The sequence below is a fragment of the Bicyclus anynana genome, chromosome 23 (genome assembly GCF_947172395.1).
Source record: "Bicyclus anynana chromosome 23, ilBicAnyn1.1, whole genome shotgun sequence".
Classification (NCBI taxonomy): domain Eukaryota; kingdom Metazoa; phylum Arthropoda; class Insecta; order Lepidoptera; family Nymphalidae; genus Bicyclus; species Bicyclus anynana.
In genome coordinates, this window is record NC_069105.1 from 7,602,046 (window position 1) to 7,626,109 (window position 24,064).

Here is a 24,064-nt window from a genome sequence, read left to right on the forward strand (position 1 = left end):
CGTATCTCGAGGATTAATCCTTTAAGTATATGATCGATTAATGGTCGGGTTTGGATAGTGGTTTCCATACCTGTTCATTGAAAAAACAATTCAGAGGGTAATAAAAAACAGACATAAGAACATTAAATTTTAATTTTAACAATTCCTTTTTATACCTAAACAGATAGTAACAACCATTTTCTTAGATATTATATTGTTCAACACTTTCAAAGTAGGCATGTTTTAGTTGTTAACATTACAATACAAAGGTTATATTATATGCAACACTTAGAAATCCAATAGTTTAGAGACTGTAAAAGGTTTGAGATGTTGAGAATATTATGGAAGTTTCTTTCAATACAAAAATACATTCGTCTTCCTTCATAATACCTACTCGTAAAATGATAAATTTTATAAATATTATTAGTATAAAAATTTAAATGAATGTGTATAGAATATTATAAACATATTAGCCAAAATTATCATTATAATATACTTATGATAAAAATCTATATCTTTGCGGACTAGTTTCACAGTTCTGAATAGCTGCTTCCACATTAAGAAAAAGTAAAGCAATGATTAATTTAAAGAATAAAAATAAAAGATAGCACTCATTGAATTATTTCATATTCTTTACACTTCAATATACAGTGTAAATAACTATCGAATATATTGTATTATAAAAAAAGTTGATATCTGTATACATGATATTATGCTAAATATAATACAGGTTCAAAGTACGAAACTATTAAATTGCCGACTCATAGGCACCTAGTGTTACGCAAGTTTCAGGGCGACGTTTTCTAGGTTTCGGAAAATATAAACATGGTTATGTTACGGGATATGTAGGGTACTAATATATTTACTGAAAGTATTCGGCCTTTAAACCTATTTATATATGTATTTGTAAACATTCTAATAAAGAGAAAAATATCCTATAGTTTTACACGAATATATGAGATACACTGATGTTATTTTAAGACTTACATTAATGGAGCGAAAAAGTCACTTGGATATGTGGTTCTAAACCTTCTACGAATAAAACTCACACACATTACACATGACAATGAAGCTATTTTATGTAATACAGGCACAATTTTTTATACATATATAAAATGCAGTTTTTTTATAAAAAGCGAACATTGCCACAATTAGACATATCAGGCAAAGATATGGTAAAGTATTAGACGAAAACGTTGTTTGTATATTACGAGTATAGATAATTTATACTCTAATTACATTAATAAAATGGAATGGGCAGTGATCATCAGTCGACACGAGCTATTAAAATTTCTAGTTGGTGTTTAGTTCAATTTTATTAAGCATTTAATATGTTACGGTACTACATAAATTATTTTTATTTAGCCGACACGTTTAGAGGCGTGAACATACATTGTATGAATGTTGTTTGTACACTTTTACCGGGTCGCACGATGCATGTTTCCGCCTTAGAGCTAAGTGTGGCAAGATCCTGCGCTTATAAAATAACACCAATGACAAGATGACCATTCACACTTTATGATAAAGATGTAACAATAAGTGGCACATTTGCAATTATCAATAATTTCCATTTAATATAAAAATTTGATAAATGTTATACATATGTTAAGTTCTTAAAACCGCTACAACGTACATAAATATTATTTATACACGAATCCGTCATTTTATATAAAAATTACATTGGTTAGTTGGCTACGCAAAAAAAAACTTGATTTGCTAAATTATGAAATAAATAATAAATGAAATTGTACACCTGCAACCAAGCATGAAAAATACTATCTGCGATTTAGCAAAATTGTTATTAACCATTTACATTTTAACTTACAATTCAGTATCATTCATTATCACAAAAGGATTGGGTAAATATAGAAAGTAGTATATATTTAGAAACCAAGTAATCAAATATACAGAACATTACAAAAATAAATACCATATATTCACAATATTCAATTTGTATCATATTTGTTAACTTACATTCTTTGACACAGCCTATTTTAGTTTGAGATTAGATGTTTATACTAATAATAATTACAAATATAATTTATTTTGGTAAATTTTTGCAACTGAAAATGGCAACACTGTTTTTTTTTTCTATTGTAAAGGCCGGTTTCACCACCTTCTGAACTGTTAGATAATTCACAAGTTTTACATTTGAAAGAAAGTAAGAATGTGACAAACCTGAAACCCTACAGTTCGGATACTATCCAATACAAGAAGGTGGTGAAACTGGCCCTAAAGCTAGTAGTAAATCTGCTAATGACTTTTAACAGGCTAATATCACAAATTAAGATTTTATATGATAAAACCTACGACGCTAAAAGTTTTAGGTACAATAAATGCAATCTTAAGTACGATATATTATAGTATTTTATATATTTATTATGATTATATTCCTTTTGTTTACCATGGTAGGTATATAATGCTGTTAAAGAAAATCAATTCCATTTTTAAACATGAAAATATCTAGCTTTTATACTCAAACCTTATTCAATGTAGTCTCAGTTATGTTTAAAATAAAACAGCAATTAACGAAAAACAAAAAACTTGAAAATTTACGCAATTTTTTAAAATTAATTGATTAAATTGACCACATAGATCTGGTATATGATAAGGTCCAAAACTTTTAATCAATTTGGGTCTGACGTACTATTAAAGACTTGAAAAATACAGATAATTAAAATAAGTCAATCGAGTTTCTTATCGGTTTTTCACAGCAGAACCTGCCTTTGAAACCAGTAGTCCTTATATTAAAAATTTGTTTACATTTCAAGTTTTAAACTAAATATACTTGAAATATAAACAAATTTAAACAGAACAGAACAGTTTCTGTAATTAAGTTTTCTAGTAATTTGTTTGTTTATTGTCAAAATTATAGGTATAATGTTAAAATTCATTCGATTATATATTCAATCCATAATTGTTAAATTATAATTTCATATGTAATAAATAAAAAAGAATTATTATAAAATAAAATATTTTTAATAAAATTGTAAAAATAGCAAATTTCAGTTATTCGTTTCTATCTAAATGAAGTTACATGTTCATTTAGCTATTCAAGAACTCAACTTTATATTGCACCAAATCACTTATAAAATTTTGGTTTCCTAATCCTAAGGTTTCCTGCCGCAGGGTATATATTGAATACTAGGTGATTCTTGCGACTTTGTTTGCCTATATTTTTACAAATATACTCAAAGGCACAATTATACGCCCACTTGAATATGACGCCAGTATATTAAAGTGGGCGGATAACTGTGAGTATATATTTGTCATTTTCACAAATATATTTGGCATTTCTGGGTCGTTCTGCAAGCGGGAATATTACCCATGACCTCTTGGTGTTGAGTCCAACCTCTTTACCGTTGACCCATTGAGACTTGTAGGCATCCGCTTTGAAGAATAATTCATTAATTTTTTTTGGAAGCTGTTCATATATACAGAACAATCAGCAGTCATTATTAGCAGCAATTTTAAGTAGATCCGTGATATGGAAGCCTATACTTGTAACTGGAGGTCATTAATCATTGGTCGTCGTTTTATTAAGTAATACACCAATATAAGTGGACCTCTTTAATGGAAGCCAATTCATATAACTAGAAGTCGTTTAATATTGGTCATCATCTTCAATCGACTATTTAGAATAAATTCCTACAGACATCGTCCAAGGAAGCTTCACTATCATGCTTATTTTGTGTTCGAAGCAAATGATTTGCTATGACATGACCATTGATGACCCCTTAACATTAGGGTCTTGGTCAAACCTTCAAATATTTGTCAAAATAGGTTTTGTCAATTAGGCAGATGGAAATAACTTGTTGACTTAATATAAACTTTATGGCCATAGTCCTAAGGTCCATAACTAGTCGTTAGTATGAAACTTTGTTCGAGATTTCCTATTAAGAAATATTATACATGTTTATAAGTATTATCATTTACTAAATTGTTGATCAAAGGTAGTAGTTTATTAAGTAACGCCAATATAAGTATCTTAATGTCCAATATAAGTAGACTTCGCACGCAGAACACTTTGCAATTGTCTAGAGGTCAACGGAATATAGTAACATCAATCCAATAAAGTCCAACATCCGTTGACCTCCCATTTTGGAAGCATCATATGCAACTAGAGATCAATGATCAATGAATTTTATTAGTTATTTAAATACATCATTATAATCGCCGCAACAAACGGTTAAATAACCCAATATAAATAAGCCTCTCACGTCAAAACATTTCCAGGCATCTAGAGTTCAATCAAAAATGATTGTCTTGTCATTAATTTACACATGTATGGACGCTGCATCAAAAATGTCGATAATTTCCAATATAAATGGGCCTCTCACATATTTGTACTTGCAGGCAACTAGAGGTTAATTTAAAATGGTAAACTCACTAGTAATCTAAACACATTAATGTGGACTCCACATCAAACTATTTCCAATATAGATGGGTCTCTCATGTGATAGTGCCTGCAGGCAACTGGAGGTCGATATAAAGTGGCCGGTTCGTTAGGGCTGTAACACACTAAGGCTTCTGGTCGCCGCAACACGCGGTACAGTCGAGGCAGCGCTGTGCCCCGCCACGTGATCGCTATCTCTTTCCGCGGCAATTGTTAGATATTTGTTCCTGGAATGTAAAAAAAATGCATTTTTGTAAAAATTACAAATATTTAAATTTTTTCATTAATGTTTTTAGTAGTAATTAAATAAAATTAACAACCATGTTAAGTTAGAAACCATGACAAATATCAGAGCAACAAATTGTAGGATATTATTTAACTACAGGGGACACGCCCTACAATATGTCGTGATACGAACATGGTAAGCATTATATGCCTTTTTTTAACAATCCCTAAGTCCACAATCAAAGCCTACCCTCATATTAGATCTAATTGTCCCAAGTTGGGAATCTATCCCAAGATTTTACGATTTTAAACTAGCGCTTAGACATCTGAGTCACAGGGATTATCTAATTTTATAATACAATAAACATATTTGACATTATTTAATTTAAAAGCAGTAAGCAGTAGTCCACAGACAAAAAAAACTCGAATTTATTTTGCGGAAATAAAACATTTACTGTTTATTTTATAACAATCCCATTTACTTCTAACTACATTTAGAAGTATTAATTAATATAATTTGTAAGTAGTTAAGTCAAACAGTGAATTACAAATTCCCATAATACAGCCAATCGCCAAAAGTCGAGAAACACAGAATCGTTACGACCACAACTGCCGTGTGCATTTGTGCATGATTGAAAATAATCATTATTTTAAATATTCGCATTATTTCACCTATTTGCTTAAACAGAAAAATTATAAAAAAAATATATATTGTTACTTTCCACGTGTAAAGGGGTTTAACAAAACCGCATACCTGCAGTAACCGCACGGTTTCTATGAGGTCGTGTTTGTCTGCCAGTAAACTTGCCGCCTCGTGTTGCGCTGCGTGTGCACACTGCCTTAGCACCGACGCCTCTTCCACTTTCCTGTAACAGCAGAGTGGTAGGGTGCTTTGTGACAGTGGTCATCCAGTGAAGTATTACATCATTATTGGCAGCCTGTTTTAATGCTTCCTCACGAAGTCTTGGCTCTCCGTCTATATGGAGTTTAGACCCACCATATTGCCGCAATGCGGGTTGGCGGGCTTGGAGTGATATTATTAAATTCCTTATCGACTACTAACAGATGTATAAGCGGAACCGACGTCTTCACGTGCTCTCAGAGGCGTAAGAGTTTTTTGATTTTTTTTTTCGATAAATGGTAAACACAACAACACACAACGTCATAGCTTATTTGTTTTGTAAAAATAGATTCATTTATATGTTTGTTAAAACTTCAAATGATTGTACATGCGCGCTTAACGACTTAATATTTATTAGAATTCAGTGAGTAAGTGTTTAATTACACGAGCGGCAGCCGCTACCGACGACTGCAGTACGTCTCGGCGGCAGCCAACGGGAGTCGACTGCAGTTGGTGACGCCGTCGCCTGCCGCCCGCAGTCGTCGGTAGAGTTGCCGCTCGTGTAAATTAACCCTAAAAAGTAGCACTAAAAAAGTCGACTTACGCTCTTAACTCCCGATTATCTTCAGCTATCCGGCTCAAAGTGGCCAATCTCTTCTTCAACTCTTCATTCTCCTCGTTAAGCCTCTGTAGTTCTTCCATAGCTTCCTGCAGCTGGGGCGCTGGACTGCTGGGAGAGACTGTCCTGGAGCTGACCGGTGGGGGGCCCAAGTGGATGACCCCCGAGGTGTCTCTGGTCAACCGGAGAGTGGTCAGGTCTAGGTCCAGCGGTTGGGGCGGCGGTGAGGATATAGATCTGGTTGGACGGTCCTCGACCAAGTGGAGTTTGACGTTCTCTATTAGGACCTGGAAGTTGAAAGAGATAGAAAGATGTATTATGTTCAATGTTCATACTAATAATAATAATAACAATTAGTAGCTACTGTTCCAATGAGGAGTTCCCTTAACTATCCTTCGTCTTCATTACCAGACCCCTAATGATAGTCACAACCCATCTAGGTGGAAAGTTCTTATAAACACTAATTAATCAAGCCCCATCACAGGGTAGCTACTGTACACCGTTGAGGAGTTCCATTAAGTGTCCTTCGTCTTCATCACCAGACCCCTAATGACAAGCACAAACCATCTAGGTGGAAAGTTCTCGTCGACACGAATAATTCACAAAGCCCAAACTAAAGTTAGTCTTAAGTTTGGGCTTTGTGAATTATTCGTGTCGTTCTAATACTGTAACCGTTGAAGAGTTCTTTAAGCTCCAGTATCAGATAGACTTCAGACCTTCATGAAGTTGTAATGATTTAAGGTTTTTAATGAAAAAAATATGAAATAATATAGTTGCCCTTACGATTTTTGAAAGTTCCCCTCGCTTTCTCCAGGATTCCATCATCAGATCTGACATGATGACAATGGGACCACCTCAGAAAACGATTACAGTTGAAACAGTTTTTAAACGAGTCAATGCGTTAGATCATTGATCTTATACTTTTACAGAGGGGAAACCTCTAGCGAGGCAGATCCCTGTAAGGACCTTATAGCAAATAGTTCTAAACATGTAAACAATATATAAAAAGTTTCCATACCTCAAGCGGCATAGGAGGGAACAGCACCTCGTCCTCTATGAACTCTGACAGCGCCAGCGTGGTGCTCATGTTGAGAGCGATGCTCAACTCTCTGATGCGAGCCTCGAGGAGTTCCACGTATGGCGCCAGGCCATACGGCTCACCCTGGAAATTATTCAAAAGGTAAATAAATGATCTTTATTATCAACCTATAGTAATGGCCCACTAGAAGAGAGATTTTCATTTTTAAACGAGTGAGGATATGGAGTTAAGACTCACCATGCGTCTGCATTACCTGCATGATTTTTTTTTGAAAATTGATACCTTAGCAGTTACGTAAGGCTGAAACTCGAGAATGTCTTGATGGATTTCGATAATTATTTAATTTTATTTCATCTGCTGTTATAAATGAGTAGTTTAGAAAAAGAAGAATTAAGATAAAGGAATAGATAAAATTTCGAAAATAATTTTGAATGTGAATATGGCGGATACATCGTTTTGACACTCGTAGTTGTATCATACATGACTGTTATTCTTATTATTTTTTTTAATCATAAATGCGGCTTATGTAGAACGTAGCATATGGCAGGACCAAGCATGCAAATCAGGTGGCATAGCCTTAAACCTACACCCAAGACCACAAGTCCTGGGAACTGTTTCCTCTACAAGATGAGGAGATCCTTGTCACTGCTACCCGTAGTATATAGCTTGTAGTATAAAAATAAAAAAAAATCAAAATTCATTTATTTCAAGTAGGCTCAATTTACAAGCACTTTTGACACGTCAGTTGACTATTTGTAAAGATTCTACCACCGGTTCGGAAGGCAGGTTCTGCTGAGAAGATACCGGCAAGAAACTCAACAGTTGCTCTTTTGAAATGAAAAAGTCATACAGTATTATAATTTACATTTGATAACAATTACAATTTCTTATAGTTTTACTTCCTGTGTGAAGGTGGAAGCTGATCCAATGGCCTCCAAGCACCTTTATCGTTAAGGAACTCATCAATAGTGTAGTAACCTCGACTAAGTAAATGTTTTTTTAACACATTGCTTAAAGTTGTGCATTGGCAAGTCCATCATATAAGTCCAATATATATTAACCTACCTTTTCGTTCAATAACCTCGGCAACTCGGTCCGCAGTAGCCTAGCTGCGACGCGCGGCGTGTCTCTCGGCTTCAGTATATCATCCTCATCAGTGGTAGGCTCGGACCACGCGCGCGCTCTCATCGAGAACTTATTCTGCGTGAGAATATTATGAGTCATGGGGGAATTGGTTCATTATAACATGGGACATTTCTATTTGCGTGCAAAAAGCTTCTAAAATATATTTATACCTGTATTAAGTATCAAATGAATATAACGTTTAGACCGTATGATTCTAAATTGATTCGAACTTTTTTGTATGAAAGTTGGCATAATTGACCCACCGCCATTTTGTCATTTCATTACTACATCGATGCCAAATGAAACTTTCCGAAATGGCTTGACTATATTGTACACATTTTTTTTGCCTTTTTATTAATATAAATAAATGGGTAGTTAGGCCTATGCACTGTGCCCGTGTTGAAGAAAATACAAACACTTTAGAATGAAAGAGCAAATTTATTAAAGTCCGGTCGCTCAGGGATTGCGTTTCTGACACCTGTCAATGTCAATGAGAGAGATAATGTCAATCTCAATGAGATATTTAAATATCTTTTATTAACCTTAATAACGAGTAATAACATAAAAAATGGAATAATTATGCCGACTTACAATAAACGTATTAATTTTGAGCTAAAATGATTAACAATTCATTCATTAACAAATATAAAAAGGTGTCATTGACAGGTGTCAGAAACACAATCTCTGAGTGGCCTGATTTTACTTCCTAAGCGATTTCTTCGAGTTTAACTGACTGGTGGAACCACTGTGCGTTATGATATTGCGTAAATTATTGTAACATTTAAAGATATATAGTTCTCGTTAAACAAACAGTCGGACAATACAATTTGTTTAGCGAAAACTACTCTTATACTAAAGGTTATTCATACATGATTATGTAAATGTTTTTGTTAGTTTATTAGTATGGGTTTTTTATGTATAAATTATTATGGGTTGTGTATTTATACATTAGTTTGTTAACACTAAAGACTACTTGTAATCAAGCTGCATTCCTAGCGCCAATTGCGTGCAAAAAAGCGACATGAAAAACATATGAAATGGATGCACTTTACTTTGCAAGCCACATAAATGAGGATCCGTTTTCTTTCTTTTCTTGTTATTGGATGTTCTATTTAAAGTAAAGGTATTCATTCCAGTCAGTAAAATGGCATTTCAGTGACAGTTGCACTTGCCATTTTATTGACTGGAATTAATAATCGTACTTTACGGAGGATGGTCTAGATTTTGGATGCGTTGGTCTGACAAGATCCGCACCAGACTCGATTCTACTATCTACGATGCTCTCCAAACAGCCACAGATAGAAATAAAAATGGCGCAACACTTTTAGGAGATGGAGGTGGGTGATCGTCTATCTGTAGCTAAACAACTTTTTGGTGAATTCCCAAATTTTGGACCCTTTGTAATTCTGGTAGAATGCTGCGTACAATCAACAGTTTAATAATAAATTATATATTGTACTTATGGGTAAGTATGAGGATAAACACAGACACAAAATACGATGTACACAAATCTTGTCGTATCATCATGGTACTCATTCAAATATACAAATAGAACAGTAGAAAGAATTAGTAGTAAAATATATAGTAGAATACTTCCAACTATACTGTGCGCTCGTCAGTCACATTGCATTGCTGTTATAGCATATTGCATAATTCGAGGACCACAGTCTGTTTACAGCTTTGAAATACCATTATGCTGGACATCAGGGTATAAAAAAAATAGACTAACGAACCTCCTGGCAACATGCAGAATCGTAATGTGCTTGCTTTTCTAAGTTCAAATATGTAAACAGAATGTCTCAAATTATGTACCCTCAATATCCCACAGCACCTGGTCTATTAGGCTGTATGTGCTTGTAACTTAACCAGTGACTTCTTCGGCCAGATACTGCTAAACAGTGCTGTTCGGCAGCATAAATGAGAACGTACTTTCCTGGAGGAGCTCTGTCACCAAGAGTCCTATTACTAGTAATGCATGCAGCTGAATACATTTTTATTGAAGCGCTAACTTGTCATAAAAATAAAAAATAAAGTGAGAATTAAGCCAACAAGCATGCAAATGCTTAACACACAAATGGTCTTAAATATAAGAATAATAAAAGCTTTTTTGAAAGATATTGCCATGTCTTTAAATGTATTTTTTTTTATAAAAAAAAACTATTTTGAATGGAAGCTGACATAATCGAGCCGCCATTTTTTTTTCGCGAAAACGCGGCGCCCGACGATAGTTGTATTCATGTATGTACGGTACATAGACGAACATAAAATGACAAGTAACATACTCGTAGTACCCTTTGGTCTGAATGATACAGAAAACACCAGAAGCCACGTTCAGCCGTCATTATAATGCACGCCATATACCTATATAGGTACAATTTTTGGACATGGCTGTGTACAACACGACGTATACATAGTGACTGATCGCTTGTTTGTAACATTACAACAATAAAAAAGAGTAATTTCAACGGCTTCATTCCTACGAGCGCTTACACATTCTGGAGTTTTCTTTATTCTGAACCTAGTGTCATATTACAGAGATATTTGGCGGTAAATATCATATCATACTCGTATGAGTAAAGACTAACATTCAAAATAGGCTCTATATTAGTATTTACTCAAGAAAACTTGGTAAATGTGACAATTTAGGATACCACGTTACTTAACATTTTTTGTTTGTCTGTGTGTCTATACCCATAGACATTTACATTTACATCGTGCGCCGCGATTTCGAAATAAAAATCAAAATGATGACGGGTCAGCTTTATCCGGCCGCTCAGAGATTGCGTTTCTGACACCTGTCAATATCACCTTTTTATATTTGTTAATTAATCAATTGTTCATAATTTTAGCCCAAAATAATACGTTTATTGTTAGTTGGCATAATATTCCTTGTTTAATGTTTTTTTTACTCGTTATTTAGGTTAATAAAAGATATTTAAATATCTCATTGACATTGACATTCTCTCTCATTGACATTGACATGTGTGAGCAACGCAATCTCTGAGCGGCCGGACTTTAATGTATGTCGAAGTTAATAATAAGAAGGAAATGGCAATTTCTTCCATCATCCACTCGGTACACAGACAAACCCCCTTGGCTACGACACAAAACCTCTACAAACTAAATTGGGCTCAACAAAATGGTACCACTACGGTGTCATTATTTAAACACTATAAAACCATCTTCAAACCGTTGCAAATACCTTGAGTCGGATCTTTCGCACGATAGCCGAGCGGGCGGGAGTTGCCATAGAGAAAAAAAAACACACACATAGACAACATAGTTTAGAAAAAGGAATGCATTCCAATTTTGAATTACATCATATAAATAAATATATATGAGAAAAACAGCGGTTCCGAATTATGAGTGTGGGAAGGGGGTACACGAAATACGATGGGGCCGTGGAAATGACACGTGATCATGCAATGTAATTAAGCCTTTACCATTTGAAACCCTCGTAACTTTAATTAAAGTTTTCGACTAATTATTATCACCATTGTCTTATTATAATAATACCTGACGTTTCGAAAGTGCTTGTAATTGCTAATTGAAATAAATGAATATTGTCTATTGACATTATTTTTATTATTAGCCCAGTAGTTTCGCGAATTCGAATTCGTCCGTTTATTTATAGTCTGCTTACGAATTTGTCTAGGTAGAGAATCAAGTATATTTAAAAAAAAAAGTCCAAAGCTTAATGAAAGCAAATAAACAAAATTCAATTTCTGTACTTTGCCCAAGTTTTTTACGATAGGCACTACTCTCTGTATCTTCTTATGTACATCTGACAACAAAATTCACGATAATTGGTCGATTAGTAAAGAGATGTAAACTTTATAAACAAATTTTCAAAAAATAATAATAATATACACAAGAGTTCAAAGTTTTTACTCGCAGACTAATATTTAAAAAAAAATCAATGTCGTTAACAAAAAAAATTCAAGAAAACGCTGTAAACGAAAAAAATTTCTATTTTTTAAATTTTTCCGTTAATAGGGTCATGGTAAAGGCTTTCAGAATATGATGATTAGAAAAATAGATTCGGAGAAAAGGTGAAGTTAAACATGCCATAGAAAACGATTTTGCATGATTTTGACGCCATAGAAAACAAATGTTGAAAGATATAGAAGAAAAAAAAAATGTGCTCTGGATATTCAATGTATAGGAGTATGTTCTGACAACATGTTGAATGTATGTGGTGTATACAGCATGTTCCTGTTATGTTGTACAATCACGCTGTATATTGATGGGAATAAAATGCTTACAATATGAGACCATGGAAATACAATTTAAATATGTTATAGAATATACAATACTTAAAAATAATTAAAAATGTATAGTTAAAATAGTTTCTATATTACAATGAAAATGTCGATCCATTTTCAACTGTCTGTATCTATAAATCACAAAACACTAAATAATAAATATACGCCATAACTCACAATGCTCGTTGAAAACAAGTCAAACTTTAAATCACAAATTAGTTTTAATTAAACAGATTCATTTTTTTAAATAAAGTTCTGTATCTGTTTATAGTGACAACGGTTCTAAATGATTACAGTACAGTACTGTACAGTATTGTATTGTGTAAACCCAAAAATAACAACTGATTTAGTATCTTAAGTTAACATGCTTTGCGAGTCGTGGCATATTGTATTATAATGTTTCCCAACAATGTCCAAGTGTAGTAAACAGTAGATAATTGATTAATTTTGCTACTCTCCTACAAAATAACTTGAACTTCCACAAAAAATCCTCTATGTACGTTTTACTCCGAAATCAACTCTTGAAGATACTCTTCAAGAGTTCTAGTTTTGACGACTAATAGCACCAATAAAAGGGTCTTATGACTTTTGTGGCGGTAATTTGAATACTTAAAATATGTGAAATAATAATTATATTTATTTTGCACTAAATAATAATTTTTCTATTAGTGATACAACGTTTATAATTCTGCAATGTAAGAAATCGATCAAAAAAAAATAAAAATATTCATGTACATTCTTCATTTTTAACGAAAAAATTTAACTGATGATTCGCTTTAAATACACTCTTAATTGATAAATCAATTATTCACAGTTCACAATAAACTTTCGCAAATTATTATCGTTTGTAAATTAAATAATTAGTGTAGTGTTTGTTGAGATACAACAAGACAGAAAAAGGAATTAAAATAGATATATTTATACAAGAAAGCATTGAGTTTACCTAATCGCGAAATTTCGACTAATGATTCTAATAAACAACTAAGAAGTTCAAAAAAATGTAAATTGTATGTACCGAACTTCATAAATGGGTATGGTAAGAGAAGGCTGGAATATATTGTTCCAACAATCTTTAACGATCTTCCGGATGCGGTAAAGAATCTTCTAAAAGATACCAATATACTCACGAACGTACATAAGCGGAAACTAAAGAATTATTTTTTGGGACAGCCTGTGTAGCGTCGCAGCACCGGTTCACTCACACTTTTATTTAACTACCCTATAATGATTATTCTTGGTATTTATCCTCTTCTGTTTGTTAATAATGTTCTGTTTGTTCCTAAATATTGTATTATGCAATAATAACCAGTGCACAGTTCACAATAAACTTTCCCAAATAATCGTCTGTAGATTAAATATTTAGATTAGTGTAGTGTTTGTTGAGATACAACAAGACAGAAAAAGAAGGAAAAAGATATATTTATACAAGAAAGCATTGAATATACCTAATTGCGAAATTTCGACTAATGATTCGCCTTAAATACACTCTACAAAAACAAAATAAATCAATTATTCACATTTCACAATAATATTTTGCAAATTATCGTCTGTAGGTTAAATAATTATATTAGTGTAGTGTTTGTTGAGATACAACAAGACAGAAAAAGGAGGAAAAATACATATATTTATACAAGAAAGCATTGAGTTTACCTGGAACTCGTCCCAGGGTATGGAGGAACACTCGTCTGTCTTCAGATCGTCGGCGACTATCCTCAGACACGACTTGTTGTTTGCGCTCTGCTGCAGTATGTGAATGTTGTTGAGGCGCCATGTGCACGTAGATATCTTGAATAACATAAAATTAAAAATTTCAAAAACCCTGAAGGTCATGAAATTATTAATTACACTCTCGAGGAAGTCAGCAATAGTTCTCTTTCAGTGCGCTTTCATTTGATATTTGCAGGCATTCGGTTATTCTTCCCCAATTTCACCCCCCAAAACTTTCAAATCATCAATATATTTATTTATTTTGCTATTATCCGCGAAAAACCGACGAACCCATGCGACAACGTCACCCAGGTCCGACAAAATACTCTCTACGTACGTTTCACCCTGAAACCGGTGCATCCTCAGGAGATGTTGTACAACGTGCAATTGCACTCTGTAGAGTCAATTGGGATCGTCCGTTTTTCGCGGATAATAGCAAAATAAATAAATCATTATATGATTTATTTAAAAAAATAAGTTATATTACTATAGTTTATAAGTTACTAACACATTCTATTTTTATTTTTACTAACATAACTATGAGCCTATTGAAGCTTGAAATAAATATTATTATTATATTATTATTATTATATATACATGATGAACTTCCGCAAAAATAACGCCTGCTTCTATCCAATATTTAAAATCATCATCAATGTTTCATCAAATATGTCTAGGAACACTTGCACATAAGTCACCTTTCATACAAAAGAAAAAAAAACTAAATTGAAATCGCTTCATCCATTCGGGAGCTATGGTGCCACAGACAGACAAACGGACACGTCAAACTCATAACGGGTTAACGGGTCAAGAAACAAGAACGGCGACAAGAATTGTACAAACAAATGACTTACTAGTGCGGTAGAGGAAACTTCTCGTGAAGGTGCCCGCACTTGTGACCTTGGGTGTATGTTTTAATGATCTCTTCAGAATGCATTAACACATTCACCAATTGTCTTTGGAATAAATCTGTTCTATCTAACTGAAAGAACCTTCTGAACTGAAGAATTTCTTGATTTTTTCGATGATGATATTTACCACGTCTCGTCGTTTGCACGAGCTGGTGACGGAGTGGTCGCTAGGCGATGAGGAGCGCTCCACCACCTCGGCTGCTACCTCTACGCCGCTCGACAGATGACCGTGCTCGAATTCTCTGCAAATTATTAATATTTAATCGTTAGTCCTTTTTAACAGCAACACTGGGCCTACTTATAGGATGGGGGGTTATGAGCTAAGACATAGACAAGCCATGCTGCTCCAATGCGGCTTGGCAACTATTAGACGTTTTTGACAGAGATCAATGCTCTACGAGCACGGGATGAGCCGTGTCAGCCTTCGCGATTCCCCCCCACCATGACGTAGCGGTTGCTGTCGGAGCTGGCGGTGGACGCGGCGTCGCTGCGACAGTCGTCCCGCGTCAGCGCGCTGTCTACCGACGTCACTAGCGACGTGAGACAGTCTCACCTAAAGGCGAAGTCGGCATCGTCCGGCGACTCGGCCGCGAGCCCCACCACGACGTAGCGGTCGCTGTCGGAGCTGGCGGTGGACGCGGCGTCGCTGCGACAGTCGTCCCGCGTCAGCGCGCTGTCTATCGATGTCACTAGCGATGTGAAACCGCGACGCATCGATGAAAAACCTGGAAATTAATTGTTTTTATCCAATTGTAATAAGTAATCCTGACAATAACAGACAAGCTATAATACTTGTTAAAGCCTTTTTTAAACATTGTGCTGAAAATGCAAACCTTATTCTACAAAAACAAACTAAGGAGTGTCACTGTTTTTACGTCTCCTCATCATCGTCGAGTGCAATTCTTGAACCGAAGTTGACGGGTTTATTTCGTGTAAAACTCATATATTTCAGTCGCTCCTTTGCTACGGATAGCTAAACCCCTAAAGCCTTTTACCTACCTCCAAAATTCAACCCTGGACTGGGCGGAGGTATCTCCTCGGCCCCCAGGGGTTGAGCTGTGCACACTTCGATGGAGGCTTGCGTCGCCAGCACTCCGCTGTCGCGGTCCAGCATGGACGGCGCCATTGTCGCTTCTGAACCTGATAACACGAAAATCGTTAATAGTGCGAATACATGAGGAATAATTGCGATTTTTTTACATAGAAAATGTTGAATTTAGAAAATTGTATTTATTAATATGCTAGTTAACACTTTTTTTAAATGTTCTTAAATTGTTCATCATCGTTCTACTAGATTGAGACGTGATTACATGAAAATTTTAATTTTAAAATAGTTTTTTGATAATACGAGCCCTGTTGGCTTGATGGTCTCTATTTCAACTGTTTAATGACATCACGTTAACAAATTCTTTACAAACGGAGCGTTTGACAAAAAAATATTTAACAATTAATTTGACGTTTAGTACATCAAGTAACATTGTGACGTCACAAAATGGACGACAGCGTTTTTGACGTTTGGAAAAACCTTACCTACTATACGAAATTAATATTGTTTATATTAAATTTGATATGAGTCAACTACCCCATTTAATCTGCTGAAATCTTGCAATCGATCTTACCTAATCTAAAATCATTAAGACTGGAGGAGTCAAGCGGTACGCTGTCCAGATCTCTGGAAGACTCTTGTCCTGGACAGTTGGACGGCAGCACCAGGGTGATCTCCACAGCTGGCACTACCAGACCCACTACTATTGCTCTGAAAACAACGTCATAAGGTTGTATTCATCATATTCGGTTCACTGTTGAGCTCAAGTCACCTCTCAGAATGACAGGGGTTAGGCCAATAGTCCACCACGCTGGCCCAATGCGGATTGGCAGACTTCACACACGCAGAGAATTAAGAATTAAGAAAATGATATGATCTGGCGCATGCGGTGACGTGATATATCACATCACTGCAAACGCCAATCACGCTGTTATCTCTATGAATGACGTCACCTGCTAATGTGTTGTGTTTAAACGGCAAAAATTTTACTTAGATATTTTTTCATTTATATTAAATTTTTTACTGGTTTAAATTGACGGGACAAAATTCTTCCATAATTCAGTTTAAACACTGTTTACAAAAGAGACAAGTAGTCTATTGCTCTACATTCTAGAATTAGCTTTTTTTTACAAGATCTGATCTTTCTCGTTCACTCTCGAGAGTGTGAGGTTCCGAAAAATGAGCATTGGTAAATGAAGTCAAATAAAGTATTTAGGAAAGACAAATCATACCCCTGCTCATCCTCGGGCAGTCTGCTGGCCTGGTGCGCGAGCCACGCAGTCAGCTCGCTGATGCGCTCCATCTGCCGCAGCAGGAACAGCAGCTGGTAGTGGTTGAGCTGGACGCCACTCAAGCCACACGTGCGCCCTATCACCCATATGCGGGAGAAGCCTTCCTCGAAACATAACTGCAAAAAAATTAATGCTATTAAGTAGCTAAATGCTAAATAGTAAAGCGGTTTGTAAGTCTAGACTTGTTTATTCAGACATGGATATTTTCTTATTTTATTTATTTATTCATTTAAGTTACATTTCCACATGTCATAAATAAAATTTCATAATTATTACAAATGGAACCCTGTGAGGGTGTTGTAACTACAAAGTAAAACTTAACTTAACTTAACATAACATAAGATAAGATAAGATAATTATATAGGATAGGATAGGAATATTGAAGGCTCGCTAAACCAAATGTTACTAGGTACTTACGTTATTGACCCAGGGGGGTGATAATGGTTGTGATCTCCTGTAGCCCTCCTAACATATCACAACATAAGCTAATAGTAGCGAAATTGAATCGCCCTCTCTCTTTCGTTGCGTCGTTAAAGTAAAGAAATATACATGGCAAAACAATGGTTACCGATACAGCTAGGTATTTGTAACTTACCCACGCAGTCAACGGCGTGGCATCCAACAGTGGCGACGGCTTGTAGTTAGTGGCGCGCGCACCGCAGAAGTCCGCCCACAGAGGCTCCACGCGCGCGCACCACACCGCCCTGTTCTCGCGCCACAGCATTTCCGGAGTGATGTCCGCGCCGCGCTCTATGTCGTCCAGATCTAACACAAATATAATATACAAGCCGACGTCACGTTGTTTCGCCCGCTAACTTTCCGTTCCCGTGAAAGTACGGGATAAAATATAGCCCATAACACTGACAAATAACGTGGCTTACTAGTGGAAAAAGTTTTTAAAACACAACAAACTAAGACAAGAGCAAGAGGTAAACCTGCTAAACATTAGTGCTAGCGGACGACCGCGACTTCATCCACGTGAAATTTAGTTTTTCACAAATCCCTCGAGAACCTTGGATTTTTCCGGCATGAAAAGTAGCCTATATGTTAATCTAGAGTAAAACCTATTTCCATTCCAAATTTCAGTCAAATCGGTTCAGTAGTTGCGGCGTTAAAGAGTAACAAACATCCATACGAACTTTAGCGATATTAAGTTATATTAAGTATTAGTATAGAAGTATAGGTAAATAGCAATACTCAATAAGAGTATTGAAATACTTTCTATACTAGAACATTATTACAACAGTTTTAGTTTTTTGTGATTTGTCGAAGGCATTTGATCATCATGAAACATTAGTCAGGAAACCACAATATTACGATAGAATTATTGCTAAGTTCTTATTGGATGAATAGAATTCAGAAAGTAGACGTCAATGGAAAGCAGTCTTACTGGGTCTGTTGTAAAAATGGGGGTTCTTCAAGGATCTATACTAGGGCCATTTTTTTTATCATTTATGTTAATGACTTGATTAAGATAAAAAAAGCTTGGTATTGAACACGTTGAATTGCACTATACGATTGTGTACTGTAAAATGTAACAAAAAAGTTTATAAAATAAATAAGTTTGACAGCAGAAATAAGCTTGGCCATTATTATCCTATGTTCTTACACACAACAAAGTTAAATTAAACTTCTAAAATAGTTGCTAACTTACTATCGGCATGCAACAGGAACTGCTCGTGGATGGGGTCCATGTCTTCACTGGAGCACGGGAACTGTCCTCGGGGAGGTGCCGATCGTCTGAGGGATGATATTATGGACGCTAGGTCGGCTCTGCTGCCGGCTGAATCTAACAAAATAAGAGAAAATATATAAGTAATAAAGTTAAATATTAAGCTACACAGTTAAAAAATAAGTCGCACAATTTTATATCCAGTCCTGTATCCGAACCCTACCTACTGAATTCACTAAGATGAGGTGGCAATAGGTGGAAGAGTCAATGGAAGATGGGGTCTCAAGGTGCTGGAATAGTGACCCCGCACCGGAAAGCGCAATGTTGGTTGATCCGCAACTTGATGGACAGCAAATAAGGCGAGCTGCTGGATGCGGCTCAAAACCTTGGTGTTGGGAACTTAATAAAAAGTCTACGTCCAACAGTGGAGATCAATTGGTTAATTAAGATGATGATGATGAAAAGAATGTTTTTTTAAATAACAAATGTATTAAAATATTTGAATATCATTTATGTTGCCTATAAATAAATCCAATGATAGTGTAGTGTAGTTTGTGGGGATAGTTATATAGACGACACATCTTAAGTAAAACTTCTGTCAAAAATAAAATAATTCATGAAAGAGAAACTCCAAAATTAGTGGCGCCACCTCTCGCCTTGCTCAAGCTAGTCAGTTCACAATTACGCCGTTAAAAGACTTAACGGTTTCGGCGCTGGGCATAATAGTTGTGTCGTTTAGCAATGTTAACACAGATGCTATATTTTTAGACGGTATATTATTTTGATTACACTTTTCGTAACGCATACACCAGCTTACTTCTAAATATTAAATCTATACTAATATTATAAAGCTGAAGAATTTATTTGTTTGATTGAACGCGGTAATCTCAGGAACTACTGGTCCGATTTGAAAAATTGTTTCAGTGTTAGACAGCCCATTTATCGATGAAGGCTATAGGCTATATATTATCGTACTCCTACGGGAACACTATATGTTACCGCGCGGTGTCAGCTAGTACTAAAATATTTAAGTTCAAAACACTCACTAGCCCTCGGCGATTCCCGTACATTGGTGAGGGTAGCTCTGGCCGTGCATATGTGGAGCTCCTTCGGCCGGTCGCGTTGTTGCGAGATGTGCTCCGAGCCCGCTTCTAGAACAATCTGAGACGAATCACTTCACAACATTTGACTTGGAGGAGAGTTAGTTAACTGTCGAGGACATCTTCAAACCATCACCATCGGTCACAAGTCATAAGTGCCACACAATGGACCCTCCGAGCCCGCTTCTAGAACAATCTGAGACGAATCACTTCACAACATTTGACTTGGAGAAGGAGTTAGTTAACAAGGACATCTTTAACCCTTCACCATCGGTCACAAGTCCGGGGATCTGCTCAGAGTTTTTCTCTCTGCCACACAATGGACCCGGCACCCGCACGTTAAATTCATGGAATGCTAATATATTTCGTCTCATCTCTGTACCCAAAAGGTAAAAACAGACTTATAAATAACTTATGTCCTTCCTCTGGTTCTAAGCTTTCAACCAATTTTCAACCAAATCGGTCCAGCCGTTCTTCAGTTATAAATAGTGTAACTAACACGACTTTCTTTTTTATATATAGAAGATTACGTCGCTCACCTTAGGCATGATTGCTTCCGTCCGTATGTCCATGTACGTGGTAGTGCTATCCTGCGGCGCGTTGTCCACCGCTGCGGCGCCCACGTGGGGCAGAAAGGCGGCTAGCCACAGTATACTGGCCACGTCCACAGATATCCGCACTGGACTCAACTGGACGTACAGTTTGGGCGCTGGCACTGCAAAGAACAATCAATACATCAATACATATAAAAAATAATTAAACATCAGTGATGTCTGTGCTGTGATTACAAAATACAGTGAAACTCTATACAACGTCACTAAAGGGATTGTACATTTTATAGCGTTATAGAGAGTGGTCGTTATACGGAAAGAAGAAAAATGTATGAGTAAAATTTTTTCGTCAGTACACAGTGATTTTCTTTCACTAGCCATGTTGCTATTTGAAAGTTTGTGAAAAAATAAGAATATGATAACATGTCACGTCCATGACTTATACTTATTACTCATGGACAGCAACAGTGTACACGTGCGATCCCAATTTGTAAACAAAAGAGAAGGGAAAATTATGTAATAGTCGTTATAGAGAGTGGGTGTAACGTTATATAGAGTGTATCATTGTAGGGAGAGCAAGCCAAACCAATCAAAGCCATGTGATTTTGACGTTTTAGCGAGTTTGACGTTAAATCGAGTTATGGAGTTTACATTGTAACTGATTTTTTAAAATACTTATAGCTATTTACATGATACATTTTAGTATCGTGTAAATAATACTGTGAGAAATAAACGTTTTTGAAAATTCTTTTCTGTCTGTCTTTTTTCTAGTCTTAGCCAGTTACTGGTTACCATCCTATCGGCAAAAACATACCGCCTAGCGATTCAGCGTTCTGGTGCGATGCCGCGTAAACACAGTCGTCCAAGTAAAACGGCTTCCATCTTAAATTGCATCACAACTTAACATCAGTTGAGACCACAGTTAAGAGCTAATTTATCATAGAATAAAAAAAACAATACAAATGGATCAGATCGAATTACAAACCTGGAAAACATACATCTCCGGGGTAGTAGAAAAAGGTCAGCTCAGCATGTAGCAGGCCAGCGTCCCCGGGTAAGGTCGCTTTCTCAGCACTCACCAGTGGCCTTGGTGCTTCCCTGGACTTTGACCCTGTTGATACCTAAGTGAAACACAAGGGTTAATACTCAGACAAATTATATAGGGTCCTGTCTCGCTTGGCGTTGCGTTATCCCTCTGTCAAAGTGGACTTTGACCCTGTTGATACCTAAGTGAAACACACCAGGTTAATACTCAGACGAATTTTAAAGGGACCTTGCCTCGCTTGGCGTTACCCCTCTCTCAAAGTGGACTTGGACCCTGTTGATACCTAAGTGAAACACAAGGGTTAATACTCAGACAAATTATATAGGGACCTGCCTCGCTTGGCGTTACCCCTTTGTCAAAGTAGAAGATCAAAAATCTAATGCTTTTATAAAAAACTATTATTATACAATTTTTTTCGTTCCTGTAATCGTTTTTGTCTTGTAAAGAGCTCCCCAAAAATGCCAGTTTTTTTAGTTGAATGGCATAAAAACGGTCCACAACTAGTTAACTAAAAGATGAAGTTACGTTTAATTTTTCAGTAATTCTAATTTCTTTCTCTAAATTCATTTGTAATGTGTTCCAAATTTGTAATAAATAATATCTAAAAAAATCGATTCTTCAGCCGGAAAAGTAAAATATGAATCAAGACATCATTCTGTGCAATGACGTGTTCGTTAAACTGTGTAAAAATGTGTGTTGCGAATCAAATTTAAAGTTGTGTGTAGTGTAGGACACAAAATATGTTTATTGCTATTAAATATCCTCGATATGTGGATTTATCTCGTCCCCCTAAAAAAAACACACAATTTTGTTGGTGAACTTGGGTGTGATGCATCTCCATAGTTAATTACTCTATGGGTTAATATGATAACTGCCTGGTTGGTCCAATGATTAGCAAATGTTGCTTAGACAATGAGGTCCTGGATGTCTTAGATTGACGTTACTAGCAAATAACGTGGCTACCTAGTGTTAAAAGAACTTTTTAAAATCGGTTTAGTAGATTCAGATATTAATCTTTCACCCTTTATTTTATCTTTTTTATAATTTTAGTATTAATTATTTTTTTATTTTTATTATTTATATAATTTAATTATTTATATAGTTTTTAAGATAATATAGTATGTACCTTATATACAGTGAAGTCATCTATCCTAAGTATGAGGCAGGTGGTCATCAGTTTCCCCAGTTGTTGGAGTATCTTAGTTCTAGTAGGAGATGCTGTAACAAATGAGAACCAAAAACTGTTATATTTACACTCGTATATTTTCTAAATTGATATATTTAGATCTAGAGAGGCACTTAGGGTTCTACAAATCTTAAAATATATTCTACAGACTTCTAAACTACAGATTAAATTTAAGTTTTGCAATTTAAATTCAATTCAAGTTCAAGTTTTTTCAATTCAAGCCAAGTTTTCGCACCATGTGCAGTTTGATCGTACTTGAAAGAAGGCTAGGGTAGAAAGAAGTAAATGCATATAAGACAAAGCGAAGACTGACTGGGTCCGCTAATATACATATTATTATTATGATGATGATGATGATGATGATGATGATGATGATGATGATGATGATGATGATGATGATGATGATAAGGATGATGATGACGATAATGATGATGATGATGATGATAGCGACGGTGATGATGATAATGATAATGACGATGATGGTGATGATGATAACGGATGATGATGATGATGATGGTGATGATACTAAGTTTGATGATGAGTGATGGTGATGATGATGATAGTGACGGTGATGATGATAATGACAATGATTGATGACGATGATAATGATGATGATGCTGATGATGATGATAATGATGTTGATGGTGATGTTGCTGATGATGATGATGATAGTGATGGTGATGATTATAATGATGATACCTTGTGATGCGAGTGTAGTAGTGTTGGCGTTGGACGGAGCGTTGGTCGGCGCGGGCGCGGCGGCGCAGTGGTTCACGCCGTTGGGCACTGGCTCGTCGGCCCTCTCGCCTTGAGTAGTCTACAAATACAATATTAAGTATTGTTGATGTAAAACTTCTTTACACACACTTGACTTGCAGAGTGAGTTGATGAAATACGTTACGAAAAATGTAATCAGGCGATGCGTGCTCCTACCTATGCCTATAACAGTGTTTTTTAGATGCAAGTCTCATAAGGTCAATTTCCAGAAAGATCTACATTGGCCAAATCAGATAAATAACTTGTTAAGGGTTTTGTGCAACTTGATTGGTTCCGTTTGACATCAAAT

General features: G+C 35.7%; 1 protein-coding gene across 3 annotated transcripts in view; it reads right to left on the reverse strand.

The window, feature by feature from the left end:
* Nucleotides 1-114: 114 nt before the first annotated feature.
* Nucleotides 115-24,064, reverse strand: part of LOC112049003 (UHRF1-binding protein 1-like) — a 36,039-nt gene continuing 12,089 nt past the window's right edge. For 2 of the 3 annotated variants that reach the window (XM_052888656.1, XM_052888653.1), the window contains exons 11-29: nt 23,698-23,815; nt 22,939-23,030; nt 21,753-21,888; nt 20,756-20,931; nt 20,163-20,277; nt 19,099-19,233; nt 18,040-18,209; nt 17,385-17,560; nt 16,727-16,863; nt 16,107-16,247; nt 15,661-15,832; nt 15,235-15,349; nt 14,140-14,274; nt 11,427-11,438; nt 8,165-8,299; nt 7,079-7,222; nt 6,046-6,347; nt 5,355-5,466; nt 115-4,602 (exon numbers count right to left, since the gene is read on the reverse strand). In XM_052888656.1, coding sequence (XP_052744616.1) covers nt 4,567-4,602; nt 5,355-5,466; nt 6,046-6,347; nt 7,079-7,222; nt 8,165-8,299; nt 11,427-11,438; nt 14,140-14,274; nt 15,235-15,349; nt 15,661-15,832; nt 16,107-16,247; nt 16,727-16,863; nt 17,385-17,560; nt 18,040-18,209; nt 19,099-19,233; nt 20,163-20,277; nt 20,756-20,931; nt 21,753-21,888; nt 22,939-23,030; nt 23,698-23,815 — 2,559 coding nt within the window. In that variant the 3' untranslated portion in view covers nt 115-4,566. The remainder of the gene's footprint in view (nt 4,603-5,354; nt 5,467-6,045; nt 6,348-7,078; nt 7,223-8,164; nt 8,300-11,426; nt 11,439-14,139; nt 14,275-15,234; nt 15,350-15,660; nt 15,833-16,106; nt 16,248-16,726; nt 16,864-17,384; nt 17,561-18,039; nt 18,210-19,098; nt 19,234-20,162; nt 20,278-20,755; nt 20,932-21,752; nt 21,889-22,938; nt 23,031-23,697; nt 23,816-24,064) is intronic. The other variant, XM_052888654.1, reaches the window with a different exon arrangement.